Consider the following 21,203-nt stretch of genomic DNA (forward strand, 5'->3'; position numbering starts at 1 on the left):
ACATTATATTAAAGATCTGGGTAAAAAGCACATTTTTTTTAAGAACGGGCTTGAGAGCACCTATGTGAATTGTGACTGTAGTGATGTGGGTGATGACAGTGGCGAGGAACCTATGTGGATTATGACTGTAGTGATGTGAGTGATGACAGTGGCGAGGAACCTATGTGAATTATGACTGTAGTGATGTGGGTGATGACAGTGGCGAGGAACCTATGTGGATTATGACTGTAGTGATGTGGGTGATGACAGTGGCGAGGAACCTATGTGGATTATGACTGTAGTGATGTGGGTGATGACAGTGGCGAGGAACCTATGTGAATTGTGACTGTAGTGATGTGGGTGATGACAGTGGCGAGGAACCTATGTGAATTGTGACTGTAGTGATGTGGGTGATGACAGTGGCGAGGAACCTATGTGAATTGTGACTGTAGTGATGTGGGTGATGACAGTGGCGAGGAACCTATGTGAATTGTGACTGTAGTGATGTGGGTGATGACAGTGGCGAGGAACCTATGTGGATTGTGACAGTAGTGATGTGGGTGATGACAGTGGAGAGGAACCTATGTGAATTGTGACTGTAGTGATGTGGGTGATGACAGTGGCGAGGAACCTATGTGGATTGTGACTGTAGTGATGTGGGTGATGACAGTGGCGAGGAACCTATGTGAATTGTGACTGTAGTGATGTGGGTGATGACAGTGGCGAGGAACCTATGTGGATTGTGACTGTAGTGATGTGGGTGATGACAGTGGCGAGGAACCTATGTGAATTGTGACTGTAGTGATGTGGGTGATGACAGTGGCGAGGAACCTATGTGGATTGTGACTGTAGTGATGTGGGTGATGACAGTGGCGAGGAACCTATGTGGATTGTGACTGTAGTGATGTGGGTGATGACAGTGGCGAGGAACCTATGTGGATTGTGACTGTAGTGATGTGGGTGATGACAGTGGCGAGGAATCTATGCGGATTGTGACTGTAGTGATGTGGGTGATGACAGTGGCGAGGAACCTATGTGGATTGTGACTGTAGTGATGTGGGTGATGACAGTGGCGAGGAACCTATGCGGATTGTGACTGTAGTGATGTGGGTGATGACAGTGGCGAGGAACCTATGTGGATTGTGACTGTAGTGATGTGGGTGATGACAGTGGCGAGGAACCATTGTGGATTGTGACTGTAGTGATGACAGTGGCGAGGAACCTATGTGGATTGTGACTGTAGTGATGTGGGTGATGACAGTGGCGAGGAACCTATGTGAATTGTGACTGTAGTGATGTGGGTGATGACAGTGGCGAGGAACCTATGTGGATTGTGACTGTAGTGATGTGGGTGATGACAGTGGCGAGGAACCTATGTGGATTGTGACTGTAGTGATGTGGGTGATGACAGTGGCGAGGAGCCTATGTGGATTGTGACTGTAGTGATGTGGGTGATGACAGTGGCGAGGAGCCTATGTGGATTGTGACTGTAGTGATGTGGGTGATGACAGTGGCGAGGAGCCTATGTGGATTGTGACTGTAGTGATGTGGGTGATGACAGTGGCGAGGAACCTATGTGGATTGTGACTGTAGTGATGTGGGTGATGACAGTGGCGAGGAGCCTATGTGGATTGTGACTGTAGTGATGTGGGTGATGACAGTGGCGAGGAACCTATGTGGATTGTGACTGTAGTGATGTGGGTGATGACAGTGGCGAGGAACCTATGTGGATTGTGACTGTAGTGATGTGGGTGATGACAGTGGCGAGGAGCCTATGTGGATTGTGACTGTAGTGATGTGGGTGATGACAGTGGCGAGGAACCTATGTGGATTGTGACTGTAGTGATGTGGGTGATGACAGTGGCGAGGAACCATTGTGGATTGTGACTGTAGTGATGTGGGTGATGACAGTGGCGAGGAACCATTGTGGATTGTGACTGTAGTGATGTGGGTGATGACAGTGGAGAGGAACCTATGTGAATTGTGACTGTAGTGATGTGGGTGATGACAGTGGCGAGGAACCATTGTGGATTGTGACTGTAGTGATGTGGGTGATGACAGTGGCGAGGAACCATTGTGGATTGTGACTGTAGTGATGTGGGTGATGACAGTGGCGAGGAACCTATGTGAATTGTGACTGTAGTGATGTGGGTGATGACAGTGGCGAGGAACCTATGTGGATTGTGACTGTAGTGATGTGGGTGATGACAGTGGCGAGGAACCTATGTGGATTGTGACTGTAGTGATGTGGGTGATGACAGTGGCGAGGAACCTATGCGGATTGTGACTGTAGTGATGTGGGTGATGACAGTGGCGAGGAACCTATGTGGATTGTGACTGTAGTGATGTGGGTGATGACAGTGGCGAGGAACCTATGTGGATTGTGACTAGTGATGTGGGTGATGACAGTGGCGAGGAACCTATGCGGATTGTGACTGTAGTGATGTGGGTGATGGCAGTGGCGAGGAACCTATGTGGATTGTGACTGTAGTGATGTGGGTGATGACAGTGGCGAGGAGCCTATGTGAATTGTGACTGTAGTGATGTGGGTGATGACAGTGGCGAGGAACCTATGCGGATTGTGACTGTAGTGATGTGGGTGATGACAGTGGCGAGGAACCTATGTGGATTGTGACTGTAGTGATGTGGGTGATGACAGTGGCGAGGAACCATTGTGGATTGTGACTGTAGTAATGTGGGTGATGACAGTGGCGAGGAACCTATGTGGATTGTGACTGTAGTGATGTGGGTGATGACAGTGGAGAGGAACCTACGTGGATTGTGACTGTAGTGATGTGGGTGATGACAGTGGCGAGGAACCTATGTGGATTGTGATTGTAGTGATGTGGGTGATGACAGTGGCGAGGAACCATTGTGGATTGTGACTGTAGTGATGTGGGTGATGACAGTGGAGAGGAACCTATGTGGATTGTGACTGCAGTGATGTGGGTGATGACAGTGGAGAGGAACCTAAGTGGATTGTGACTGTAGTGATATGGGTGATGACAGTGGAGAGGAACCTATGTGGATTGTGACTGTAGTGATGTGGGTGATGACAGTGGAGAGGAACCTAAGTGGATTGTGACTGCAGTGATATGGGTGAGGACATTGGAGAGGAACCTAAGTGGATTGTGACTGTAGTGATGTGGGTGAGGACAGTGGAGAGGAACCTATGTGGATTGTGACTGTAGTGATGTGGGTGATGACAGCGGAGAGGAACCTAAGTAGATAGTGCCTGTTGTGATGTGGGTGAGAACAGTGGAGAGGAACCTAAGTGGATTGTGATTGTAGCGATGTGGCTGAGGATAGTGGAGAGGAACCTAAGTGGATTGTGACTGTAGTGATGTAGGTGATGACAGTGGCGAGGAACCTATGTGGATTGTGACTGTAGTGATGTGAGTGATGACAGTGGCAAGGAACCTATGAGGATTGTGACTGTAGTGATGTGGGTGATGACAGTGGCGAGGAACCTATGTGGATTGTGACTGTAGTGATGTGAGTGATGACAGTGGCGAGGAACCTATGTGGATTGTGACTGTAGTGATGTGGGTGATGACAGTGGCGAGGAACCTATGTGGATTGTGACTGTAGTGATGTGGGTGATGACAGTGGCAAGGAACCTATGAGGATTGTGACTGTAGTGATGTGGGTGATGACAGTGGCGAGGAACCTATGTGGATTGTGACTGTAGTGATGTGGGTGATGACAGTGGAGAGGAACCTATGTGGATTGTGACTGTAGTGATGTGGGTGATGACAGTGGAGAGGAACCTATGTGGATTGTGACTGTAGTGATGTGGGTGATGACAGTGGAGAGGAACCTATGTGGATTGTAACTGTAGTGATGTGGGTGAAGACAGTGGAGAGGAACTAAGTGGATTGTGAATATAGTGATGTGGGTGATGAGAGTGGAGAGGAACCTAAGTGGATTGTAACTGTAGTGATGTGGGTGAGGACAGTGGAGAGGAACCTATGTGGATTGTGACTGTAGTGATGTGGGTGAGGACAGTGGAGAGGAACCTAAGTGGATAGTGACTGTAAAAGGAGAGTGCAGGATCAAGGGATAATGATATAGAACATTCGCCCACGAAACAAACACCAGTGCGGCGTCACACTACGTCTGGCTCTCAGTGCGGCGTCACACTAGGTCTGGCTCTCAGTGCGGCGTTACACTAGGTCTGGCTCTCAATGTGGTGTCACACTAGGTCTGGCTCTCAGTGCGGCGTCACACTAGGTCTGGCTCTCAGTGCGGCGTCACACTAGGTCTGGCTCTCAGTGCGGCGTCACACTAGGTCTGGCTCTCAGTGCAGGGTCACACTAGGTCTGGCTCTCAGTGCGGCGTCACATTAGGTCTGGCTCTCAGTGCGGCGTCACACTAGGTCTGGCTCTCAGTGCGGCGTCACACTAGGCCTGGCTCTCGGTGCGGCGTCACACTAGGTCTGGCTCTCGGTGTGGCGTCACACTAGGTCTGGCTCTCAGTGCGGCGTCACACTAGGTCTGGTTCTCAGTGCGGCGTCACACTACGTCTGGCTCTCAGTGCGGCGTCACACTAGGTCTGGCTCTCAGTGCGGCGCCACACTAGGTCTGGCTCTCAGTGCGGCGTCACACTAGGCTTGGCTCTCAGTGCGGCCTCACACTAGGTCTGGCTCTCAGTGCGGCCTCACACTAGGCCTGGCTCTCGGTGCGGCCTCACACTAGGTCTGGCTCTCGGCGCGGCGTCACACTAGGTCTGGCTCTCAATGTGGCGTCACACTAGGTCTGGCTCTCAGTGCGGCGTCACACTAGGTCTGGCTCTCAGTGCGGCGCCACACTAGGTCTGGCTCTCAGTGCGGCGTCACACTAGGCTTGGCTCTCAGTGCGGCCTCACACTAGGTCTGGCTCTCAGTGCGGCCTCACACTAGGTCTGGCTCTCAGTGCGGCTGCACACTACGTCTGGCTCTCAGTGCGGCATCACACTAGGTCCGGCGTCACACTAGGTCTGGCTCTCAGTGCGGCGTCACACTAGGTCTGGCTCTCAGTGCGGCATCACACTAGGTCTGGCTCTCAGTGGGGCGTCACACTAGGTCTGGCTCTCAGTGCGGCGGCACACTACGTCTGGCTCTCAGTGCGGCGTCACACTAGGTCCGGCTCTCAGTGCGGCGACACTAGATCTGGCTCTCAGTGCGGCGTCACACTAGGTCTGGCTCTCAGTGCGGCGTCACACTAGGCCTGGCTCTCAGTGCGGCGTCACACTAGGTCTGGCTCTCAGTGCGGCGTCACACTAGGTCTGGCTCTCAGTGGGGCGTCACACTAGGTCTGGCTCTCAGTGCGGCGGCACACTACGTCTGGCTCTCAGTGCGGCGGCACACTACGTCTGGCTCTCAGTGCGGCGTCACACTAGGTCCGGCTCTCAGTGCGGCGACACACTAGATCTGGCTCTCAGTGCGGCGTCACACTAGGTCTGGCTCTCAGTGCGGCGTCACACTAGGTCTGGCTCTCAGTGCGGCGTCACACTAGGTCTGGCTCTCAGTGCGGCGTCACACTAGGTCTGGCTCTCAGTGCGGCGTCACACTAGGTCTGGCTCTCAGAGCGGGGTCACACTAGGTCTGGCTCTCAGTGCGGCGTCACACTAGGTCTGGCTCTCAGTGCTATTTCAATATTCTATGGGAAGACATCTAGTGAAGATGATACCGTTGAAGTATCATGAAACAGTGAAGGTGCTGTCATTGGTATCATAAACCATATGCAGCACCAACATGAGCTGTGACAACAGCCCTGACAATAACAGCAGATCAACCAGGTGTGCAACTGGCACACCTGGTTGATCGTTTGTTCCAAGTGTTTCACAATCTGATGACAGTAATAGTGAAATTCAGTGAAACCGGCCTATTTTCAGTTATTCTTCGGTGACACACTGATTATTGTTGCTGAAACAAACAAGTATTACAAGTACACAGTGACCAATTCTTATGTTTCAATGAAATCAAGACTTTGACAAAGGAAGGATACAACTACTGCAGAGCTGTATCTGTTCTCTGCAACAATATTACTACTGCCACACACCCGTAAGAATAATACTATTTGACTGATTCCATTACTATTACTACTACTACCTCTACTATTACCTCTCTTGTCCCGTCCCTGTCTGCTGACCTATATATACTCCCTCCTCCTGCTCTCCTTTTCGTTAGTGTGACTTTGTAAATGGTCCAAGTCGGACCGAAACGTCGTCGTAAGCTCCTCTCTTCTATGTGCGGGTTATTTGTGTATTGTTCCAGTCACGGTATTGTGCCTTTTCTTGTTATTGAAGGAAAGTTTCACGGGTTTAGGCTGTGTAGGCACAAATTTTGTTGGATTCTGTGTAATAACTGTAAAACGCTTCTTCTGGTCGGCTTTAAACTTTTACTGCTGATGTGTTTTCCTCGAAGAAAACAATCTCTTCACACTAAGTTTTCATGTGTCAATTTTATTAATCAAAATAACTTGTGTGGTATAACTGGAGAATGTTTCTTATGGTCAGAAATAAGTCACAACGTTTGACCTTATTTGGTTATTCTAGGTTAAATAACCATAGTTTGCTTTGTGTCTTTAATTAACATCTACATGCCCTGCAGACCATTGTTAAAAAAAATATATGTTAAATATATAAAGCTTAAATAAAACTTAATTAATAATTTCTTGTACTTGACTGTGCATTTTTCTTTTTTTTTTTTTTTTTTGGGGGGGGGGGGGGGGGGGACTAAATAACAGCTTAATAATGCAATTTTCGAGCGACTTCAAACTTAATGTACTGGTGTATATTAGGATATTAGTCTCTCCGAGATAACAAGAGAATGTCTTTTCAGTTCAGTTCCAAAGCTGATGTTTCTTAATGGGATGTTTGAATTAGATCTGGTCTGTGTTTGTCCTAATTTGTCATCTTTACTGAAGAAATATAAATATTACTTGCCATGAGACGATTTATGAATGTCTCTTCTGATTCACTTCAAATCTTCAGCACTAACATTTAACAGTATTACAAAGTTATGCAGCATTACATGCGGGGATACCTCTCAGACCACGCGCTGACCGAAATACATCTAGTTCTTCTATACTATCTACAACTACGCAAAGAGGATTTGCAAATCATCCTTGTGATTCACTATACTAATTCTCTCGTTCTGCAAGCAAGGAAATCTCTATGTCGACTGCCAAGCCAGATACTTCTCACCCTCCTACATTAACCCCTAGCGGTACCGCCCCCCTGGGGATGGTGGAAAGACCCAGGGGGGCGTTGAGAATTTTGAATTTGCAGTAAATCTAATACCAACAAAGAGATGTATTTATGTGTGTGTGGTTGGGTTCTAGGTAAGTGGCCCAGGAACCAAGGGAGCGGCAGCTTAAAAAAAAATTGAGAACCACTGATCTAGTCTATAGAAGATTCAGAGATCTGAGCTTTGCTCAAATCTCTGCAACACAATTGTCCTCAAAGATTTGTTAAGTTATACCATGAATTAAGGAAAGATCCTGGACTTCACCTTACGAAACAGACAATGCAAATGTGATAGTAATTATGGACTAGGTAGATTATAGTGGAAAAATAACATATTAGACAATGTGTTTGGTGACCTCTTACCCACCAACACTAAAGTCAGAATTCATCAATCACTCAACATAACTTTTCCCTGATTATTTAAGCAATCTTTATTTTACAATAAAATATTTGAGGATACAAGGAAAATTTGGAAAAGCTGCAGGTGATGATCTCCATTATGTATCTATCTCCAAGAAACTAAACTTGGTAAGGTTATTTGCTTCACTCTGTTTACATTGTTTTACAGTCTGTTTATCCTTGTCCCTAATGCTTCCTAAAATGAGAGTTGGCTTCTAGAGCACACTAATATACCGTATACCAGACTGTTTATCTAAATTCCACTCTGATATACTGCAGCCTGTTTATTTAAGGAGTAGACAATATGCTCTAAGTTGTTTTCTCCTTGTCACTCCATATCTTTACATGCCTTACAAGATCTAGTTTCATCTTTACATTAAGTAATAATCTCAGATTTTAGCTGCCATCATTGTCACTGGGGTGTCTACCACTGCCACTGTCGTGGTAATCTACTAGGGTGTTTTTTTTCATCTTTATCTTCGGAGTCCTTCCATCCCTCTTTACCTTTATGTGTGTAAAACTACTGGGACTCCGACCCATGTAGACCCTCGAGTTCACACTCTTTAACGTATTGATCTCTCACTGTACTCAACGTCTGTGACGTTAGGCTTTTATCGTATCATGACAGCGACCATTTTACCAATTATTTCTTCTCATTCTTACACTTGTTCATATCGTCTACAGTATACTGAACATGCGAAATGAACTCTTTTAAAACGTTAAATATCTTTTCCTTTTCCCATTACAAATGTGTGGCGGTATTAAGGGAAGGCTTAAGACACCCACAGTTTCCTCCCCCCCCCCCTCCCCCGTGATGAAAATTATCAGTTATTCAACATATGAAAGTTAATTCTGCAAAATGTGAACGTAGTTCTACGTGCCTACAACTGGCAAAAAACTTACTTGAGGAACAAGAAGAGTGACAGCAGAATAAGTGATATTGCTATATTATTATTATTATTATTATTATAATCAAAAAGAAGCGCTAAGCCACAAGGGCTATGATATTGCTATAAATTCGAAAAAAAAGCCAAGATTCTCCATAATGAAAGTATCATAGATACCTTTACTTCCAACTATCTATAATAGAAGAATCACATAGCTATAACTTTTCAGTTACCTTGAGCCTCTCATATGCGAGCGGAATGAATCTATTATGTTTTAGCTATATATAATTACATCAGCAAGGCCAAGGTAAACATCATTATCTTGTTGGCTTATATACCTGTGTAATTTCTTGTAATTATTGTTCTTATTCTTTGGTAAGGACAATTGTTTCTTCATTCTTATATAAAGTGTGAACAAAAGAATCTTTAGAAAACACTAAGAAAAACATTCCGAGTCCCCCTCGCCCCACTTGCAACAAACACCCGCTTCCCAATCATAAATTTTGGAGCCGCCCCTGTAAGATATTCCTCCTCTATTGATAAGTTATCACATTAATTTCTTATTCTACATTCTTCTTTCATCTGTTGAAATTTCTTGTTCATGAATCTCTAGATTTTAGATGTGTATCTTTGTGGTCATTAAGGAGGTACGTAAGTTACCCCGACTTCTAATAACATAATTTTTTCCACTATAATCTACCTTGTCCATAATTATTATCGCATTTGATTTGTCTTTTTCGTAAGGTGAAGTCGAGGATCTTTCGCAGCCTTCACCTTACGAAAAAGACAAAGCAAATGCGATAGTAATTATGGACAAGGTAGAGGATAGAGGAAAAATGAACATGTTATTAGGAGGAGGAACTTACGTGCCTCCATAAACTGTGCTGAGCTACCCGACACAAACGTGCCTCGTGGAGTCAGTATCGATATAATCGCACCACCGTCCACTGTTGACATATTAAACAAGTGAGAAAACATGTTCAACATGTCACACGAGCACCCAAGCAAGTTTGTTGGCATGGTTACGTCTCCACTTTAAAAGCCACCATTCCGATACTCAGAGGAGTGAAGTACAGAAAAAGATGCAAGAATTAGCAAGCAATTACTCTCCTCAAACAGCTTCCATCTTTGACATTGCTGGTGTGGTATTACAGGATAGAGTTCAAGTCACAAACGTAATAGGATATCACTTTGTTCAGGTATTCCGTAGGTCACACCTCTCTCCTAATGGCCTTCAATTTAAATCTCTTAGGGAATCTACTGTGTTACACTTTACCTCTTGAACGTTCCATTTACCGCTCTTGAGCATGCATTGGCACTCAAGTGTCAACCTGAGGCACCTGGACTTGAAGTTGTATACATTCTCATGCTTCAGCATTAAACCCATTATCTTCCTTCAGCTGTTTTTTTCTACAGGAGTAGTACCCATACAGTGGAAGTCTGCTATGGTACTTCCTTTTCGAAAACCAGGTATGTAGGGCCGCGATCCTTCCCATTAAGACCATTTGTAAATTAGTGGAATATATGATTATCAGACTAATGTGGCACTTGGAGACACAGTTGTATACACATCACTTTGGATATAGAGGGAGTCGTTCTACTATTGATCCTCTGGTTCAGCTCGATACGTACATTTGTTACGTCTTTCCCGAAGGTCAGTTTGTTGTGGCGATTTTCTCAGAATTAAAAAAAAATCTCAGAATACAACATGGCGTTATCATATCTTAGATTCATTCAAGTGGCCTACAAGGCCAACTCCCACTTTATCTTAAAGCCTTCATGACATATAGACACTTTAGTGTCCGGATCAATAAGACCTCTTCTTCAAACTTTGTTAAAGCAGACAGTCCACAAGGGTGCAGTCTTACTACAATTTTGTTTCAATTAGATATTAATGATCCAGCTTTGGTACCGCTTCAGGGAATTCGGTACTCTTTATACATGACTGATTTAACAATTGCTTTTGCTGGCACAAATATTCACTTAGTATCCGCCTGCATAAAAAGTGTAACTGACAGTGCATCTATATCGGCGACATCATAAGGCGTCAAGGTCTTTGTATCAAAAAAGAACTCTATTATATTTGATGAATATCAAAATGGTATACAATACCGACAGGTTGGTAGGTAAGACACATAGGCAACAATTAGGCAACTTTATTCCGAAACGTTTCGCCTACACAGTAGGCTTCTTCAGTCGAATACAGAAGGTAGGCAGAAACATTAGAGATGTGAAGACGATGTAATCAGTCCATCACCCTTAAAGTCGTAGATTTGAGGTTGTCAGTCCCTCAGCCTGGAGAAGTTCAGTTCCATAGTCAGGAACTTATCTGAAGATCAAGCGACAGTGCGGAGACTTAAATACTGTCGGAAGGAGAGGTGCAGAGTAGTAGTAGTGAGAAAGCAGCCACTGAACTTCTATGGAACTGAACTTCTCCAGGCTGAGGGACTGACAACCTCAAATCTACGACTTTAAGGGTGATGGACTGATTACATCGTCTTCACATCTCTAATGTTCCTGCCTACCTTTTGTATTCGACTGAAGAAGCCTACTGTGTAGGCGAAACGTTTCGGAATAAAGCTACCTAACTGTTGCCTATGTGTCTTACCTACCAATCTATTATATTTACCAGGCACCCTGTTATATACTATTTCTTGCTCTCCCTGCTTGGTTCTCCTGTCCAGGTCTGCCTAACTCTTACATTTCTTGACCTCCACTATAAACTGTGAATATCAAAATAGTATACAATACTGACAGATTGATAAGTAAGACACATAAGCAACAGTTAGGTATCTTTATTCTGAAACGTTTCGCCTACACAGTAGGCTTCTTCAGTCGAGTACAGAAGAGTAAGCAGAAACGGTAGAGATGTTAAGACTATGTAATCAGTCCACCCCCGAAGACGTAGTTTGGAGGTGGTCAGTCCCTCAACCTGAAGAAGAGTTTTGCTCCACAGAGTGGAACAATGTTCCAGTTTTACTCATCGACTGTAAACACGAGTGCAAGTGTTGGGAATGCTGGGATAAATCCTGACAGTGATTCGTTTCTTATTTATCTAAATGAAAATTTGGTTGAGGTTAACAGCCTCGCTATTTAAGCAGAAAAAAAAGAGGAAGAAGGTTTAGTTGTTTCACTAGTGTTAAGATGCTTCCAAGGAAGAGTTATTCATAACATAATACCAAGTTAAGGTTACTGTGTGTCTGAGATGGTGAAGTTGGTGCAGGAGGGGCGTGACACCTACCTGGGAGGGTTGGACTGGTGCAGGAGGGGCGTGACACCTACCTGGGAGGGTTGGACTGGTGCAGGAGGGGCGTGACACCTACCTGGGAGGGTTGGACTGGTGCAGGAGGGGCGTGACACCTACCTGGGAGGGTTGGACTGGTGCAGGAGGGGCGTGACACCTACCTGGGAGGGTTGGACTGGTGCAGGAGGGGCGTGACACCTACCTGGGAGGGTTGGACTGGTGCAGGAGGGGCGTGACACCTACCTGGGAGGGTTGGACTGGTGCAGGAGGGGCGTGACACCTACCTGGGAGGGTTGGACTGGTGCAGGAGGGGCGTGACACCTACCTGGGAGGGTTGGACTGGTGCAGGAGGGGCGTGACACCTACCTGGGAGGGTTGGACTGGTGCAGGAGGGGCGTGACACCTACCTGGGAGGGTTGGACTGGTGCAGGAGGGGCGTGACACCTACCTGGGAGGGTTGGACTGGTGCAGGAGGGGCGTGACACCTACCTGGGAGGGTTGGACTGGTGCAGGAGGGGCGTGACACCTACCTGGGAGGGTTGGACTGGTGCAGGAGGGGCGTGACACCTACCTGGGAGGGTTGGACTGGTGCAGGAGGGGCGTGACACCTACCTGGGAGGGTTGGACTGGTGCAGGAGGGGCGTGACACCTACCTGGGAGGGTTGGACTGGTGCAGGAGGGGCGTGACACCTACCTGGGAGGGTTGGACTGGTGCAGGAGGGGCGTGACACCTACCTGGGAGGGTTGGACTGGTGCAGGAGGGGCGTGACACCTACCTGGGAGCATGGACTGGTGCAGGAAGGGTTGGACTAGTGCACTAGTGACACCTACCTGGGAGGATTGAACTGGTGCAGCAGGGGCGTGATACCTACCTGGGAGGGTTGGAATGGTGCAGGAGGGACGTGACACTTACCTGGGAGGGTTGGGCTGGTGCAGAAAGGGCCTGACACTTACCTGGGAGGGTTGGACTGATTCAGGAAGGACGTGACACCTACCTGGGAGGGTTGGACTGGTGCAGGAAGGGTGTGGCACCTACCTGGGAGGGTTGGACTGGTGCAGGAGGGGCGTGACACCTACCTGGGGGCATGGACTGGTGCACTAGTGACATGCCTGGGAGGGTTGGACTGGTGCATGAGGGGCGTGACACCTACCTGGGAGGGTTGGACTGGTGCAGGAGGGGCGTGACACCTACCCGGGAAGGTTGGGCTGGTGCAGGAGGGACGTGACAACTACCTGGGAGGGTTGAACTGGTGCAGGAGAGAGTGACACCTACCTGGGAGGGTTGGACTGGTGCAGGAGGGGCGTGACACCTACCTGGGAGGGTTGGACTGGTGCAGGAGGGGTGTGACACCTACCTGGACGAGCAGGACTGGTGCAGGAGGGACAGGAGAGAACCATCATCTTGATCATCTCCTTGTGTTCCTCACCGCTGCTTCCAATAAGGAAGGTCTTGGGAACACTGGTCATTGTTGCGTGTTGTGGTGCAGGTTCGCTAATCTACCAACTGTGAGGTTACCAGACCATCATAAACCAGGTGTTGTAGCTCCACAGCGGCCTAGTGACGGCAGCCGTGGTGGCTCTCTCTTACTGTGCTGGTGTCACATGCTGCCACCTACACTACCTACTCATGCCGCCGATCTCACACTTGACACACCCCTGGGTCCACACTACACACTGTCTTTAGTCTTACTGCGCTGCTATTTCTGTTACCTGCACACAAATTATCTTATGAACTCTTCTGTCAACGGTCTTTAAACGGTGAATATGTAATATAGGAATTCGATATTCTTAATGGGTTCACGGGTTTATATAATAATGTGATGTTCTTTCTTTCACACTCATATCTCACGTCATGCAAACCAAGTCCTTATTATTCATTACTTTATCCTCTCCCCACACAGACTACTACTACACTGCCCCATTAACCATCTGCACTCCCAGCATTCCTTGTCTACACCCCCCACATTTTGTATCTACACTCCCCACATTCCCAATCTACACTCGTCTCACTGCTCTCCTTGAGCACAGAGGTTCTCACACAAGAGGTGAGGAGCTACATAATGAAGTCAGGAGAGCGCAACGTGAGATAGAAAGCATCAATAAAACCAAAGAAGGAACTGTGAAACTAACAAAGTAGTCTAACACAAGACATGAACTATAAAACTAACAAAGTAGCCTAACACATGACATGAACTATAAAACTAACAAAGTAGCCTAACACAAGACATGAACTATAAAACTAACAAAGTAGTCTAACACATGACATGAACTATAAAACTAACAAAGTAGCCTAACACATGACATGAACTATAAAACTAACAAAGTAGCCTAACACAAGACATGAACTATAAAACTAACAAAGTAGCCTAACACAAGACATGAACTATAAAACTAACAAAGTAGCCTAACACAAGACATGAACTATAAAACTAACAAAGTAGCCTAACACAAGACATGAACTATAAAACTAACAAAGTAGCCTAAAACATGACATGAACTATAAAACTAACAAAGTAGGCTAACACAAGACATGAACTATAAAACTAACAAAGTAGCCTAACACATGACATGAACTATAAAACTAACAAAGTAGCCTAACACAAGACATGAACTATAAAACTAACAAAGTAGTCTAACACATGACATGAACTATAAAACTAACAAAGTAGCCTAACACAAGACATGAACTATAAAACTAACAAAGTAGCCTAACACAAGACATGAACTATAAAACTAACAAAGTAGCCTAACACAAGACATGAACTATAAAACTAACAAAGTAGCCTAACACATGACATGAACTATAAAACTAACAAAGTAGGCTAACACAAGACATGAACTATAAAACTAACAAAGTAGCCTAACACATGACATGAACTATAAAACTAACAAAGTAGCCTAACACAAGACATGAACTATAAAACTAACAAAGTAGCCTAACACAAGACATGAACTATAAAACTAACAAAGTAGCCTAACACAAGACATGAACTATAAAACTAACAAAGTAGCCTAACACATGACATGAACTATAAAACTAACAAAGTAGGCTAACACAAGACAGCTCCATGGGTATTAGGTGAAGAAACAAAGTTACTACACAAACCACCAGTGAAGATCTTCAACCAATCGCTCAAGATGGGAAGGTCAGAACTGAAGAAAAAAGCCTCCATTTATAAACATGATCTCCTTATATAAAAATGGAGGACAGTCAGGAGGCCCTGAATTACAGGCCAGAATCTTTGACATTCATATTATCAGAGGTTCTAGAAAATATTGCATGGAAAATGACATTGGAGCATCTGCAGTTTGTTTTCCTAGACATAACCCATCATAAACTTAGGACTGGAGAGGCCGGTCTTACGAACTTGCTGCAGTTACATGAAGTGTCCAAAAAAAAAAAACTTGATACAATACCACCACAGACACTAGTTCAGTTACGACTAGGATCCAAAGTGAGCCTTGTGTGTCTCTGCTGATATAAAAGTAATAAGGAGAAGAATGGGATCACCTGGACAGACTGCAGTGGAGGTACAAATGGCTGTTGGGGTTCAGTCCAAAGAAATCAAAGTCGTGAGGACAGAAGGCGACAAAAAACGGATACAAAGTAAACGAGAAGAGAAAAACTGCAAATTTCACTGAAGAAAAAGTATCTGAGGGTAACGTATTTCTCCAGAGGTACACAGAAACCGTATAACGTAGAAGGATATATAAGACTGCGAAACCTCATAAGAGAATTCAGAAACTTGAACAGTGTGTCCTTAAGACATTTATACACATAAGTTAGACCAGCCACTGAGTACGTGGCCCCAGTGTTGAGCCTACACCCTGGTCAAACACATGCACAAGCTAGAAAAGGTCAAGTTTACACTTAGAACTTAGACGTATGCACTGTGGAACCTGACGACCTTATCGGAGAGAAAGCTTGGGAAAGTCATCCATTCTTGCCTGGTGGCCTGGTGGTTAACGCTCTCGCTTCACACGGTGAGGGCCTGGGTTCGATTCCCAGCCAGAGTAGAAACATTGGACGTGTTTCTTTCCACCTGTTGTCTATGTTCCCCATCAGTAAAATGGGTACCTGGGTGTTAGTCGACTGGTGTGGGTCGCATCCTGGGACACTGACCTAAGGAGGCCTGGTCACAGACCGGGCCGCGGGGGCGTTGACCCCCGGAACTCTCTCCAGGTAAACATGTAGAATTTAGCGTTTTAGGGTGTTGCTCATCCACAGTGTTACCAGACGCTTATGGTCAGTTTTTTATTTGTGTGTGATTAAATATACTTTCTAACTTTATGTAATATGCCCTAACCTAACTTAAAATATATAGAGAGAATATCTGTACGTTTACAGGGAATGTTAAGAAACTGTATTTGAAATTTCTCAAGAAATAAAAATTAAATAAAATAAAATTAATTGTGGACACACAGCTCTGATTTAGACAATGTTAATATAATGTCATGGCAAAGATAGGGACTGACTGTTTGAATTAAGAGGACCTGACACAAGGACACACGGGGGAAAGGTGCAGAAATAAACACCCATGTTAGGAAGTATTTTTTTTAGTTTCAGAGTTGTTGAGAAGTAGAACCAGTTAGATGAGACAGTAGTGAAGGCAAACTTGATATGCGGCTTCAGGAATACTGCAGATATGACAAGGCCCAAGAGATCAAGTGTAGTCTAATACTGTTCAAAGTATGAGACGGGGCCAAGAGCCGAGTCTTGACTCTAGGAAATACAACCCAGTGACACACACACACACACACACACACACTACCTTCCCTTCCCTTCTCTCTCTCTCTCTCTATCTCTTCCCCATTTCCCTTCTCACTCACCCCCTCTCCTACCTTTCCCATCTCTCTCTTTCCCCCTCTCTCTCACTCTCTCTCTCCCTCTCTCCTTCTACGTTTCCCTTCTCTCTCTCTCTCTCTCTCAAAAAAAAAAAAAATGGCGGGGGCTTGCAGGAATCAGGGATCAGATGAGAATGGTTCTGGTAGGGAGGAGTGGATGGAGGAGCAGTGGAAAAGGATGGAACAAGAGTGGAAGAGAAAATTAGGAGAGCTTTCTGAAAAAATGCAGAAAGAGCTCTCTGTGAAATTGGAAAAGAGGTTGGAGAAGGAGACAAAGAATTGGGAGGCACAAGTCGAAACTGCAGTAGCCAGGATAAGGGTCCTAGAAGTTGAGACAAATAGGCTGAAGCGAGTTACAGGGGCAGTGACCTGAGAAGACACAGCATATGAAGCTGAGAGGCCGAACAGGAAGGAAGGAGAGATGAATTATGCTAAGGTCATATCAGCCTGCCAAGAAGGGCCAAGGAGTGAAAGGGAAGAACAGCTGGGTGCAGATGGAGAGGGTGATAGGTCGAATGCTGAGATATAACCATGCTATCAAGAGCCACTGGAAAAGTCAAGGGAGAAAATGACCACATACAGGCAGGATCCAGAGCCACAGAGGGTGAGGCAATGGGAGGAGGAAAGGGCAAAATCAGTGTTTATCCATGGGCTTCAGGATAGAGAGGAAAGGACACATACTGAAAGGTGGCAGGAAGAAAGGAGATTGAGAAAATCATCACGGAAATAGGTGAAGAAGAGATGGACGAGATTGTAAATTTTCAAGAGAATAGGGGGGTACTCGAAGGGGAGAAACCGACCAATCAAGCTGATTCTCAGGACGGAAACAGTGCGGAACAGGATCCTCCAAGAGAAACCACGGTTGAAATACTTGGAAGAGTACAAGAGGGTGTTCCTAGACAGAGACAGAACACAAACAGAACGACAGTAGCTGAGGGAGAGGACAAAAAAGCGAAAGGAGCTAGGAAAAGAGACAAGGATGGAACCAGCAGAGGTCAGTCAGAGCAGAACAGAGCAGCAAGGGCACGCACACACAACTATCCTCAGAACCCCACAACCTATCACACTATCCCAACACACAATACAATCCATACCCACAGTTTCCACCCAACACCGAGCAATAGAATCCCACAGTATGCTACCAGGTCTCCCACCCTCACAGGTCCCCGAAACCACAGTGTTGGAAAGGAAACTGAAGGTATGGTACACAAACGCTGATGGAATAACAAATAAGTGGGAGGAGTGGCACGAAAGAGTCAAAGAGGCATCACCGGACATCATAGCTCTCACAGAAACCAAGCTTACAGGTATGATAACAGATGCCATCTTTCCAACAGGATACCAGATCCTGAGGAAAGACAGAGGGAACAAGGGGGGTGGAGGAGTGGCATTGCTGATCAAAAACCGATGGAATTTTGATGAGCTAGAGAGAGGAGACAGCGGAGAGGAAAGTGAATACATAGCGGGAACGCTTCACTCTAGTGGTCCCAAGGTGGTAATAGCAGTGATGTATAACCCACCACAGAACAGCAGGCCAAGGCAAGAGTACGACGAGAGCAATAGAGCGATGGTTGACACACTGGCTGTAGTGGCCAGAAGAGCTCATGCATGTAGGGCAATGCTCCTGATCATGGGTGACATTAACCACAAGGAGATCGATTGGGAGAACTTGGAGCCACATGGGGGCCAAGATATATGGAGGGCTAAGATGATGGAGGTGGCACTGGAAAACTTCATGTACCAACACATAAGGGACACTACAAGAGAGAGAGGAGAGGATGAACCAGCAAGACTGGACTTAGTATTCACCTTGAGTAGTGCAGATATCGAGGACATCACATATGAAAGACCCCATGGGGCCAGCGATCATGTGGTTTTAAGCTTTGAATACACAGTAGAGCTACAAGTGGAGGGAGAAGCAGTAAGGCCAGGACAAATGAAGCCAAACTACAAGAAAGGGGACTACGCGGGAATGAGGAACTTCCTGAACGGGGTTCAGTGGGACAGAGAACTGGCAGGGAAGCCATTTAATGAGATGATGGAATATGTAGCAACAATATGCAAGGAGTCTGAGGAGAGGTTTGTACCCAAGGGTAACAGGAATAATGAAAAAGCCAGGATGAGCCCATGGTTCACCCAAAGGTGCAGGGAGGCAAAAACCAAGTCTGCTAGGGAATGGAAGAAATATAGAAGGCAAAGAACCCAGGAAAATAAGGAGAGCAGTCGTAGAGCCAGAAACGAATATTCACAGATAAGAAGGGAGGCCCAAAGACAATATGAAAACGACATAGCAGCGAAAGCCAAATCTGACCCGAAACTGTTATACAGCCACATCAGGAGGAAAACAACAGTCAAGGACTAGGTAATCAGGCTAAGGAAGGAAAGAGGAGAGACAAGAAATGACCGTGAAGTATGTGAGGAACTCAAGAGATTCAAAGAAGTGTTCACAGAGGAGACAGAAGGGGCTCCAGAAAGACAGACAGGTGGGGCACACCACCAAGTGCTGGAAACAGTGCACACAACCGAGGAAGAAGTGAAGAGGCTTCTGAGTGAGCTAGATACCTCAGAGGCAATGGGGCCAGATAACATCTCCCCATGGGTCCTGAGAGAGGGAGCAGAGGCACTATGTGTACCCCTAACAACAATATTCAATACATCTATCGAAACAGGGAGATTGCCTGAGGCATGGAAGACAGCAAATGTAGTCCCAATCTTTAAAAAAGGAGACAGATATGAAGCACTAAACTACAGACCAGTGTCACTGACATGTATAGTATGCAAAATCATGGAGAAGATTATCAGAAGAGTAGTGGAACACCTAGAAAGGAATGATCTCATCAACAGCAGCCAACATGGTTTCAGGGACGGGAAATCCTGTCACAAACCTACTAGAGTTCTATGACATGGTGACAGCAGTAAGACAAGAGAGGGGTGGGTGGATTGCATATTCTTGGACTGCAAGAAGGCGTTTGACACAGTTCCACACAAGAGATTGGTGCAAAAACTGGTGGACCAAGCAGGGATAACAGGGAAGGCACTACAATGGATCAGAGAATACTTGTCAGGAAGACAGCAGCGAGTCATGGTACGTGGCGAGGTGTCAGAATGGGCACCTGTGACCAGCGGGGTCCCACAGGGGTCAGTCCTAGGACCAGTGCTGTTTCTGGTATTTGTGAACGACATGACGGAAGGAATAGACTCCGAGGTGTCCCTATTTGCAGATGACATGAAGCTGATGAGAAGAATTCACTCGATCGAAGACCAGGCAGAACTACAAAGGGATCTGGACAGGCTGCAGACCTGGTCCAGCAATTGGCTCCTGGAGTTCAATCCCACCAAGTGCAAAGTCAGGAAGATTGGGGAAGAGCAAAGAAGACCGCAGACGGAGTACAGTCTATGGGGCCAGAGACTACAAACCTCACTCAAGGAAAAAGATCTTGGGGTGAGTATAACACCAGGCACATCTCCTGAAGCGCACATCAACCAAATAACGGCTGCAGCATATGGGCGCCTAGCAAACCTCAGAACAGCATTCCGACATCTTAATAAAGAATCGTTCAGGACCCTGTACACCGTGTACGTTAGGCCCATATTGGAGTATGCGGCACCAGTTTGGAACCCACACCTAACCAAGCACGTAAAGAAACTAGTGAAAGTGCAAAGGTTTGCAACAAGACTAGTCCCAGAGCTAAGAGGTATGTCCTACGAGGAGAGGTTAAGGGAAATCAACCTGACGACATTGGAGGACAGGAGAGATAGGGGGGGACATGATAACGACATACAAAATACTGAGAGGAATTGACAAGGTGGACAAAGACAGGATGTTCCAGTGATTGGACACAGTAACAAGGGGACACAGTTGGAAGTTGAAGACTCAGATGAATCACAGGGATGTGAGGAAGTATTTCTTCAGCCACAGAGTAGTCAGTAAGTGGAACAGTTTGGGAAGCGATGTAGTGGAGGCAGGATCCATACATAGCTTTAAGCAGAGGTATGATAAAGCTCATGGTTCAGGGAGAGTGACCTAGTAGCGATCAGTGAAGAGGCGGGGCCAGGAGCTCGGACTCGTCCCATGCAACCTCAACTAGGTGAGCACACACACACACACACACACACACACACACACACACACACACACACACACACACACACACAGAGGTGCCATATAGTTGTATAAAAGCAAATGTGGTCCTCATATACAGATACAGACAAAAAACACTGAACTATACTCAAGGTAAAAACAAAAAAAAAACAAAAGGGAGGGAGCAGATGGGGTAAAAAAAAAAAAGTGACCCACTCTATCAACCCCGCCTAACCAAGAGGCTTTAAAAAATATACTGCAATTTACTGTTCAACAATGTGCCAAAATAATCCAAAAACTAGGGCGGAAAATATCACAACAAAGATGAGACACTGATTTACAGAACAAACAAATTGCTTCCATTACATAAAAAAATAGGTATAAGATATTTTTTCAAGAGTGCCACAATGTACAAAGTGAAGATGTTCCTGTGATACTCTGAGGTTATACTAGGCAGTGTGTGGTTGTCTAAAGTGATGTAATATTGGTATCAAATTGTTATGAATTGAAGCATAATATCCTGTAAGCACTTGACCCA

General features: G+C 45.9%; 1 protein-coding gene across 7 annotated transcripts in view; it reads right to left on the bottom strand.

Annotated features, from left to right (window-relative positions):
- Positions 1-21,203, bottom strand: part of ATP8A (ATPase phospholipid transporting 8A1) — an 817,844-nt gene that overhangs the window by 415,217 nt on the left and 381,424 nt on the right. For 2 of the 7 annotated variants that reach the window (XM_070092198.1, XM_070092199.1), the window contains exon 2: positions 13,095-13,449. The exons of the other annotated variants lie outside the window; for them this stretch is intronic. In XM_070092198.1, the coding sequence (XP_069948299.1) occupies positions 13,095-13,206 (112 nt within the window). In that variant the 5' untranslated portion in view covers positions 13,207-13,449. The remainder of the gene's footprint in view (positions 1-13,094; positions 13,450-21,203) is intronic. 7 annotated transcript variants of the gene reach the window in all.

Source organism: Cherax quadricarinatus, chromosome 38, assembly GCF_038502225.1.
Source record: "Cherax quadricarinatus isolate ZL_2023a chromosome 38, ASM3850222v1, whole genome shotgun sequence".
Classification (NCBI taxonomy): Eukaryota; Metazoa; Arthropoda; class Malacostraca; order Decapoda; family Parastacidae; genus Cherax; species Cherax quadricarinatus.